The 10,631-nt window shown below is 44.0% G+C and overlaps 1 protein-coding gene across 1 annotated transcript in view; it reads right to left on the bottom strand.

Moving 5' to 3' along the window:
- Positions 1-8,903, bottom strand: part of LOC103081312 (aromatase-like) — a 27,705-nt gene extending 18,802 nt beyond the window's left edge. Inside the window, exons 1-3 of the mRNA XM_007455521.1 lie at positions 8,759-8,903; positions 6,389-6,539; positions 470-624 (exon numbers count right to left, since the gene is read on the bottom strand). Of these exons, the coding sequence (XP_007455583.1) occupies positions 470-624; positions 6,389-6,539; positions 8,759-8,903 (451 nt within the window). The remainder of the gene's footprint in view (positions 1-469; positions 625-6,388; positions 6,540-8,758) is intronic.
- Between the last annotated feature and the right edge of the window lie 1,728 nt (positions 8,904-10,631).

The raw sequence follows: 10,631 nt of genomic DNA, 5'->3' as shown, positions 1-10,631 counted from the left end.
CCCGCGTCTCCTGCATCGGCAGGCGGACTCTCAAGCACTGCGCCACCAGGGAAGCCCGACATACTAAGTTCTTAACTGAAGTGATCTTAAGTATATAGGGTGCCAATTCTCCTTCACATTCATGAAATTGTGGGTCAACAAGAAGGACAGGGTTTGTGTTGGGTGAATATGTAGGCTCTGGAATTGTATCCTGTGCTACCATTTGCTGTTGGAAACTTGGGCAAGCTATTTAAACTCTTTATGCCTCAGTTTTCTCAGTTGTAAAATGGAGGTGATAAGGGTATCTAACACATGGGGTTGCTGTGGGATTAAAGTTATCAAGGGTTTAAACAGTGCCTACTACATAGTACATGTATAATGAATGTTAGCTCTTACTATTTCAAAACTGTGAAGCAGCAGAAGTTAAAAATGATTTCAAGAAGGCATATTCATAGACAAAAGAGCAGAATGTAGCCAGACATCTGAATACCTTTCATAAAGTAAGTTCTAACAGCTTTCCAGAGGACTGGATTATTATTAAATATGATGCCTTTCTCATGCATGCCAATGCACTGCAACCCAAGTTTGCTGCCAAATCGGGATGTGTAGTGATTGTGCTTCATTACATGGAACACGCTTGAGGACCTGCAGAGAAAGCAAACCTTGGGGTTACTTGTTGAGGGTCAGGAGAACTCAGTGTGATGAGTTTGCCTACCAGGCGGCTCTCATACCAAATGCCTGTTGATCTAAATGCAATGCATAATTTCTAGTATTCAGATTAAATAAGCACTTGTGTTAGCACAAGAACTTCCTTCTCCAGTTGAAACATTTCTACCTGCTAGCTCTCTGTTTGAGCATCACTAAAGATAAACACACGCACGCACACACACACACACACACACACACACACAGAGTTATTCGTTATTTCCCTTTATCTAACTCCAAGTCACTAAAATACTCCCCACTACTGTTGTCAGAGCTACAAGGCTGTAAGAAACTGAACCCTCCACACCACCATATTCCTGAGAGCCTCCAGCCTCCAAGCAGTCCCTCTCCAGACAGTGCTCCCCACGCAGAAGTGAGCCTCATAATCGGAAGTTGCTGGAATACCTGAAGTCTTATCTCTTTAGTTTGGAAGCAGCAGTTCTGCCTTGTACCACCCGTCCCCCAGAGGCTCTAATCAGGCCCGGCCCCTCCAGGGCAGTATCATTCTAGGACTGAAGGACATCTCCTGGGTACCTCTGGCCCTGGACTTGGCTGGCTGGGATGGCCTGGAAGCCTCTCTGTCGTGGTGACAGCAGCTGTCTTGGGGCTCTGCATCCATCATGATTCATCAAGGTCTCCAGGGTCACAGAGTTCTCCCAGGACATAGGACACGCTGAGCCATTAGATAGCCCTTACTGTGGCAACCCTGGGACCTTGCCAGGAACCCAGGCTTCCTTGAACTTCCTGGTTCCTCTTCCACTGCTCTGCCCTCTATTCCCACCCCCAGGCCTGGCTCTTAAGGCCTGAGCTAGGTCTTCAGAGCAACTGGGAAGGAGCAGGCAGTCCCTCCCCACCCATGTCCTCCTTCAGGACTTGCTTCCTGCCCCAAATCCTACTCTAATTGGGGCACGATAAGGCAATGAGCATTATAACATGTTGTAAAATCCTAGCTGAAGACGTCATGGGGCCTCCATGTGTGAGGAGAATATTGTCTTCTTAGGACAGTGGTACAGAATTCTTCTGCAGAGAGACTCACTTTGTTGAGAAGATGTTTTATTAAGATTGATTATAAATTAGGCTATGGCATTGGAAGTATAAATTGATCATTTAAATAATTTAATATTTGAGGGCATAAAGGATAAATGGATAGTTAGTCTCTTCAGGATAAAAGGTGGGGTGGATTTATTTCTTCTATTGTATTTTCAATATGCAAATCCAGATACTTCAATTTGTATTCCAGGGAATTAATTTGACTGATACATAGATAAAATTTTGTCCTGTATATGACACCATGCTATAGAAAGGACTGAAATTCTTATTAATTAATAGACTTCAGAACTCTGGCTATTCGTACCATCCCCTAAATCACTATAATCAAAGCAGCAAGTAAGTAATTTGTATACTCTTTACTCACAAACTCAAATCTACAAATTTTAAGTGATTAGTTGACAAACAGAATACTGTTTTTCTGCTCTGACCTTTAGAACTTTTGAGTATATCATAAAACACATTGGTCTGTCCATATGTTTTGAGGAATTACTGGTCAATTAAAAACTTCAACCCAATTAAATGTTAGTTAATAAAGAGCGAACGATTAAGTCAATTGTCCTTTAGGGGGCGCCAACATCTCAGTTATCCTGAGATAGAGGCTCTGATTTGGCAAAGAACAAAGTAGGGAAGACAGAAGTGATACACACAGCAAGCAAAGTGTCACCAAGGATGAGCAGTTTAAAATAAGGTCACTTATCAAAAGTAGGCTTTATCTAACTGGAGTAAATCAGGAAAGTGAAGAAGGGAAGGTTGGTGATGAACTAGGGATGCCAGCCCAGAGCTCCCCTGATATTGAGGAGAACACTAGAGATCTCCTTCCCACAGTGTGGACTGGCCTGTAACACCAGGTGAGGGAGATGTTACTTTGATTGACTGACTGACTCACTGACTGGCTATCTGGGAGAGTGAGGACTTCTTACCACTGAGGAGAGACAGTGTGAGTCCCCAAGCTCAGACTGGACAGTGGGTAGTGTAAGATGCCTGATCCCTGGGGTCATTATTCTTCTTGAAATGTGACTGAAGTCAAAAGAAATCCCCAAAGATGGCAAACCTAACGTCTCTTCAAAATGAGAAGTAGCCAGGAAGTAAGTCTTTAGGTGGTAAAGAAAAAGCCACCATCCCGTTCTGAGTTTAAAGAACTCACACACCTGTGGTCAGGTTCAAGATTGATGAGTACTAGGAATACAAGGGAGACAATCAATGGAATATTTGGTACCAAACATTTAAAAACATGTGCCTTGTGTAGACCTGTTCTGTGCCTGTGACTTATACTCCATCAATCTTACCACATTTTCCCTGTCCTTTGCCCTCTAATATCCTTACCCAGGTTTGATACTGAGGTCACTGCAAGAGAAAAAGAATCTTTGTAACAAAGAGATCTGACTGTAACCACTCTAAGCTGACCAAATTTAGTATCTCTAATATGGGAACACCTTCCCTGGTCTCTTGATGTGATGCAATGTGAAGTGCCTAGGACTAACAGGAACGTATTATTACACAACAATTAACCTGAATCGAATAGAGCCTATAGACCTAGTGTTCAGTTTATAAGCAATACCGGGAATAGAAGAATATGTTCAATGACACCGTAAGAAACAGTAAAGAGAGATTTGGAATGTGGGACATCCTGTAAGACAACTGATGTGGTCTCTTCAGAAGGTCAAGGTCATGGGGAAAAAGGGGGGAGGACTGCTCTTCTAACTTTCCTGTTCATTTGAACTTTTCTTACTAGAAAGTTGGAAAAATATTTTCTTGTCGATCTTTAGAGTCTCTCCCTTCCATGCATCCTCAAGTCCCTTGACCCTCTGCTTACTTTGTCCTAATTGCCTGGTAAAACCTCAACCCTGGGTAAATCCAGCTCTCAGTTTAGCTTACTCTGTGCTTGCACCTGGCAACTGAATGGGGCTGGGGAAAAAACCATACATGCACATGGACACACACACACACACACACACACACACACACACACAGGCAGGTCTCAGTTAAATTTCAAGTGAGCCCTTAGTGCAGCTGGCAATTCTACTATATTTCCCAAGTCCAGTCACTCCCTGCTTTCCTGGATGACTGTTATATCCTGTCTCCTCTGTCCCCCAGTGTTGTACTTCTCACCTTTATTTCAAGTACAGACTTCATTTCCTATTTTACTGAGAAAACAGAAGCAACTGGAACCTCTGCAAGTCCACCACCAGGACCAGTGCCCATATATTCAACCTTCCCTCCTGTTACTGTGGATGAACTTGCGTGTCCCTTTTCAAGGCCACGTCCACTTGTTACCTGGACCCCCTTGTCATCTCACCTGGCACACTCCTTTTGTGTGCTGCATCAGCACTTTCCTCTGTAACTCATCATTCCCATCAAAACACACATGTCATAATATCTTGTATCTTAACAAATAAAAGCTCCTTGGACCAAACATCCCTTTCAGCTCTGTTCCATTTCTCTGCCTCCTTTGTGGCAAACTCCTGGAAAGAGTGTCTATACCTGCTGCCTCCAATTCTTCTCTCCCCATTCTCTACAGTGGTCAGACTTTTGCCCCCAACACTCCATTGAAACTGCCCTTGTCAAGTTCACCCATGACCTCCCTGGTGCTAAATGCAATGCTCACATCTCCGTCCAGTCATGTGGCACTATCTGGAGAGTTGACAATTCCATCCTCCCTGACATGCATCCTCGCCTGGCTTTCAGACCACCACACTCTCCTGGTTTTCCCTTCTCTGTGTGGTTGTCCTTCTCAGCTTCCTTTGCTAGTTTCTGACTACAGTCGAAGGTCTGAATGGTTAGAACTTCCTTCTTAATATCCTATTCAGCGGTACTAGGCAAGTCAAGTCAAAATATCTGAATCCTGATTTCTCCCCATCCCGAAGTTGCTCCACCCACCTCATCTTCTCTGTAGCCCATATCTACCTGATAATGGTGTGGACAACCATCCTGGTTTCCCCAGCTTAAAAATCCCACAACGTGGGAAATCCTCTGGTTCCAAGTAAACCAAGACAGTTGTTCACCCTACTGATAATACTATGTTTTAGCCTTTTATTGTTGGTATATTAATACTGCAACAATATATTCCTCTACAAGGGTAGGGATTTGGGAGTGATTTGTTCATGATAACCTGTTGTACATAATAAGTTCTCAATAAATATTTATTTAATGAATGGAGAGCCAATAATTTCTATGATAGTTTAGGGTCATCCAGTGCTTAGTATAGAGTAAATTCTAATAAATGTACGTTTACAGAATAAAAGAATGAATTTCCTATAAATTCGGAAATGACAAAACAGGTATACAGATTCTGTAACCTTGTTATGTTAATTGCTAACATATGGCCAAATATCATCCTAATTATCATGTTAAATGCCAGTTCCTCTTTATGGATGCTATTCACATTCTATTTTTGATATTCATGACAAACACTAACATATACACATGACATATAGTGTCACGCATAACTTCTGTAGACCCTCAATAATTTAGTGCATCTCTGCCTGGGGAATCATGCATACTTTATCTACAGGTGATCAGATGGATCTCTCCCCATAGCCCCCAGTTGCTCAGGCAGAATTGTGGCAGCACTGGTGCCTGACTCCCCACCCCATCGTGATCCAAAGTTCTGCAGCCCCCCACTTCAGAACTAAGCTGCTTGGAAAAGTTGGCCCATAATCTCTACACAGGTGTAATAACTACAGACATCAAAAATTTCAGAAGAGACAATATTATTCAAAGAAAGAGCTTTCTGATGTCCAGTGGGGTCTTTTTAAGAGGTATGGGTAGTTCTGGAAGGACCTGAAGAGCAGGCAAGGGAAGGAAATGGGGACAGACATGTCCTGTTCCTGCGGGGAGCTCATCCCTTAATAAAATTGAGCGGCTGGGAGGCAATTAAGGAGAACACAGAGACTCCAACCAGAGAAAAGCCTGTGAGGACAGGAAAGGGACAGAACTGGGAAAGCTGGGGGAAGGGCAGAGTGAGTTTTGTAATGTTCTCAGCGTGAATCAGCACCTGACCCTGTCAGGGTCGCTAAGGTCACTTTCCTAATTAAGACAGCAGTTGCCAGATGCTACCTGCACTGTAACGAGGATCCTATTTCAGCAGCTGGTCAGAGTTCCTGGGAATTTATCTGGTGATCTAAGTACCTAGTGTCTAAGAGCAATTTCTGTCCTGGTCCTCTGGTCCTTTCTCACGTGCTTCATTCGTCCCTCCATGTCTAGTCTTGCACTCCCAGCACCTGAACTACACTTAAGGGTAAGAAAATTAGACAGAACCCCTCCAACCTGCTTAGGTGTTTCCCCAGGGAAAGGCCCTCTACCCTGGAAGCTTCTTACCTTTTTTCCTCCTCAAGCTCTGTAGCACGTTGCAGTCATTTGGGGGCCTCTAAACACTACTGATGCCCAGGTCCCTCCTTCCCAGGAGACTATAAAAGTTGGGTTTGTGGCCTGGGCAGTGGGGTTTTGAACAGCTCCTTGGGTTAGTTTAATATGCAGCCAGGGTGAGAAGCACTGTCCTAGATCCTGAGCTGCAGGCATCATCCTTCATTTAAAAAGCAGTAAAAACACATCTTTAGCAACAGACATCAAGATATTGAAATAAGTTTGTTTGGTTTTTAATATGAAAATCCAAGCCTTGGTTTTTAAATATGTCCCCAATTATTAACAGACTTACTTGCTAATAATGAGGGTTTCCTCTCCATATATCCAGACTCTCACGAATTCACCGTACGTCTTGTTGTAGTAATTGCAGGCACTGCCATTCCCCATCCAGAGGAACCTACAGTAGGAAATGAGGGGTCCAACTCCCAGAAAGTAGCCAGGACCTAGGAAAGTCATCAGATCACAGTCAGTATTTCTGCAACACCAAAAAGAGCAATTGCTTTAAATTAACTGCTATTCTTGTTCTTTTGATCTGGATGTCCTTTTATGTCTTCTGATGTATATAGGTGCATCACACACACAAAATGATTAAAACAACAACACAAGTTAACATGATGCTCTTCACAGCTCCATGAGTAAAAAGTAGTCCAGAGTCTACACCACTCCAGTTCCATTTGGTCTCAAGCATCTCAGTCTGAACGGACTGAAATAGGTGTCTACTCTATTCTTGCTGTGTTAAATGGTGTCAATGAGTTTCAAATACAAGTCAATCAGTCCCTCTCGTAACAGGCACGAAAACCAGGACAAGTGACAAGCTGACAGGTCTGTCTGGCTGCCTAGTTTTGTCTGAAAACTTGGGGTTTGAAAGCACCAGTCACTGGAATGGGTTGGTTTGAATTAGTCTGTGGTTTGGGTGTCATCTTTTTTTTTGCAGTACGCGGGCCTCTCACTGTGTGGCCTCTCCTGTTGCGGAGCACAGGCTCCAGACACGCGGGCTCAGCGGCCGTGGCTCACGGGCCTAGCCACTCTGCAGCATGTGGGATCTTCCCAGACCGGGGCACGAACCCGTGTCCCCTGCATCGGCAGGCGGACTCTCAACCACTGCACTACCAAGGAAGCCCCTGGTGTCATCTTTTTAACTGTGAGAAACACGGTCTGCAAAGACAATATTCCAACAAAAAGCATGCATTCCTTTTTTATTTCCTTCAAAAAGGATTTGGTTTAAGAAGAGAATCTTAAGCTAAATCTCACTAGACAAAATAAAGCTAAGCATTGAGGAATGAGGCAGTGTGTCTGATCTGTGTCTAGACCAGAGTCTGAGTCCAGTGATGTGGTTTTAGTGAAGAGCCGTGGCCCTTACACCCTTGCTGACGTAGGCGATGACAGAATTGTGAGGAGTGTGAATCTGGTGAGCAGCCAGGGGAGTTGCTGTTGCTTGTATCAGAGCACAAACTTGGTAGCTTGATTTTAGTGGTGGTGGTGAAAAGTTCGTCAAAAGCTTGTCGGAATGGTTTTACGAGTTTTATTGTAAAGTTATACCATTTCTGTATTTTACTCCTTTAATTCCATTCTGTCAGTGAAATAGTCGTTCAGCCAAAACTCACACAACTATCTGAGACAGTACAGTGCTGATAATTTAGATAATCTAAGTTTTGGGGTGAATCATTTAAATTGGATGTCTAAGCCCAAATCTGGCAAACAAGGTTTATTCCTTAACTTTGAAGTAGCTGGGTTAATGTGGAAAAGATTATCAGGGTATTCTTTTTGCCCTTAGTGGAAAGTCTTTGTTGATGTCTATATAACCAAAACAAGTTTGGGAGTCTTGGGGTCAAGGGGTCTTAATCTTAGGATTGTTCTAATAACATTTTATTTAGATGATTGACTTACAGAATTTTTTATGGGACTGGGGACACATGCCTGCCCTGAGGAATTTTCCAAGAAACTACAAAGCCATCTGATATTTCTGGGAATTCTGAGTTAATCTGATAGTGTAGAGTGGTGTTGTTTCTACTGGAATTATCTGGATAATTATATTATACTCTACTTTTGATTGATCCACAGAGCTTGTGGAAGATTTTTTTTTAGGTTTTCAAGGGAACTATAGTGATCCCCATTTTTCATCCACTGTCCAGGTCCCATCCACCCCTTGTGGTGGCACCAACATCACCACCATGCCCAAAAATAAAAGAAAATAAAGAATGGGATAAAGAGAAGGAATAGGTTCAAGAAACGGAGAGGGCAGAGGACATGGATGAGGTAAAGTGGGAGGGAGACAGAAAGGAGTACAGAAAGCATTCCAGAGACATTTTCACCTTTAGACCAAAATTGGAATGAATTTAAATGAAAAAAAATCCCAAACCTGGAATTTTACCTTGTTCCACCCCATCTTAAATTTACTTTAAAGGATACTTCTGCCAAGTCTCTTTTACCGAAACAAAATGCAGACTGGAAGGGATTATCTAAGATTTTTTTAATGCTTTCATTTAACATATGCAGATAATTGGTAGAAAAATGTTCACGTGAATTCATTTGCTAATATGCCTTGGGCTTCAGCCATCTCCTCAGGTTTACTCTTCGCTGTTTTGCAAATTTCCTTTACCCTCATGGACGAAAAGCCCAAGGAAACACTCTCCTTAGATACAGAACTAAATGACTGTGTTACCTGGTATTGAGGATTTGTTTTTATAATTCCAAACCAAGAGAAGAAAGCCAGTGAGCAGCAGGATTGCAATGCTGGCAACAGGCGCAACTTCGGTCACCATGCTGGTGATGTTATAATGCACTGAGTTCAGCACTTCCAAAACCATCTTGTGTTGCTTGATCTCAGGGGAAGCAATTTAAAGTCCTGTGGAAATCAGAGTGGCAGAAAAATTAGAGAATCCCCAAAGGTACATCTAGGACTCCTGTTGCTTCAGAGGAAGCTGTACTGTAGAGATGGGTGATTTGTTTTATAATATGATTGGACATTTAGACAAGACAAATTTGTAGTTACAAGTCAAAACAATCAAGCCCAAGAGAGATCTTTTGGCTTGAAGTGCAGCATTTCTGACCTTGGTAGAGTCTCAGTTTTGTTTAGACACTTGGTCTGATAGAACCTTATCGTCTTGCCCTTGGACAGGTAGAGTGACTGAATTCTCAACTGAGAGCCAAATTTCTTACCAAAATACATGAAAATGAAGCTCATTCCAGAGGTGGAGTCATTCTGTGACTTCATCAGCATCTGGTTTAGGCAATCTTTTCCTCTGGAGGCCGAATCAATTTTTTTTTTTTTTAAAAAAGTAATCCCTCACCCCCTTCCTGTTCAGAATTACTTCCCCCAAAGAGTAAGGTTTTCCAGTAAGAAGGAAAACTTCTAACTTCTCACTCTCTTCATCCATTCTTCTTCTGACTTTTTGACCATCTTTATGACCATAACCTTAAACTCTTTATTATGTAGATTGCTTATCTCCACTTCACTTAGTTCTTCTTTTGGGGTTTTATCTTATTCCTTCATTTGGAACATATTTCTCTGGTGCCTCATTTTGCCTAATTCACCATTTTTATTTCTATATGTTTGGTAGGTTGGTTTTGTTTTCAGTCTTGGAGAAGTGGCCTTATGAGCAAATGTCCTATGGGGCCCATCAGCGCACTCCCCTCTGGTCACCCAAGCAATAAGCTTTAGTGGTGCCCTCTGTGTGAACTGCGTGGGTCTGTCTGTTGTGGCAGGCTGACTACTGTAGGCGTGGTGGTTGGTGTAGCTGCACCTGTGTCAGGTTGGTTGCCAGGCCCTGCCTTGGGCATAGGCTGCCCCCTGTAGGTGGGCAGGGCTGTGTCATGAAAGGATTGGCTACAGAGCCCTGGGAAAGGGGGTCCTTGGGCTAATGCTGGTCTAGTGGTGGGCAAAGCTTCGTCTTGGGGTGGCCAGCAGTAGGTTCAGGGCTCCCAGAGTTGGATCAGCCTGTTGATGGGTGGGGCCATGGCTTAGGGGTATCTGGGCCTGGTGTACGCCCACTGGTGGGCAGGGCCAACTCCTGACTTGTGTGGCCGTGGGCTCCGGGCTGACCCAGAGCTAGTGATAGCCCACTGGTGAGTGCACCAGACCCCGACACAACTGGCTGCAGTGCCATGGTTTTCCCAGGGCTACTTTGCACCAGTGATGGGTGAGGACAGTCCCAGGCCTAGGGGTGACTCACTGGTGGGTGGCTCTGTGTCTGGCTTCAAGGTCCTGAGTTTCTGTTGTAGATGTTAGCTGGCTGGTGGGCAGTGGCAGGGCTGAGGAGGGGCCTCAGGGCTAGTGATTACCCTCTGATGGGCAGAACTGGGTCCCAGGGTCTCTGGCTGCAGTGCCCTGGGTTTCAGGAGTGGGTGTCAACCTGAGGGTGGTTGGGACCAGTGCTGGGGCCTACCTGTGGTTGGTGAGGCTGGATTTAGGGCTAATGTAGGCCTTCTGGTGTGTGGGCCTGGATCTGATGGCTAGTGTCAGGGTCCTGGAGGTCCTGGGGCTTTACTGGCCTATTGGTGGGTAGGGCCAGTCCTGGAGCTACTGGGTACGCAGG

This window comes from Lipotes vexillifer, unplaced genomic scaffold (genome assembly GCF_000442215.2).
Source record: "Lipotes vexillifer unplaced genomic scaffold, Lipotes_vexillifer_v1.1 scaffold24, whole genome shotgun sequence".
Lineage (NCBI taxonomy): Eukaryota > Metazoa > Chordata > Mammalia > Artiodactyla > Lipotidae > Lipotes > Lipotes vexillifer.
Note: the sequence above shows the minus strand (reverse complement) of the source record. Positions and strands in the feature narration are given on the sequence as shown.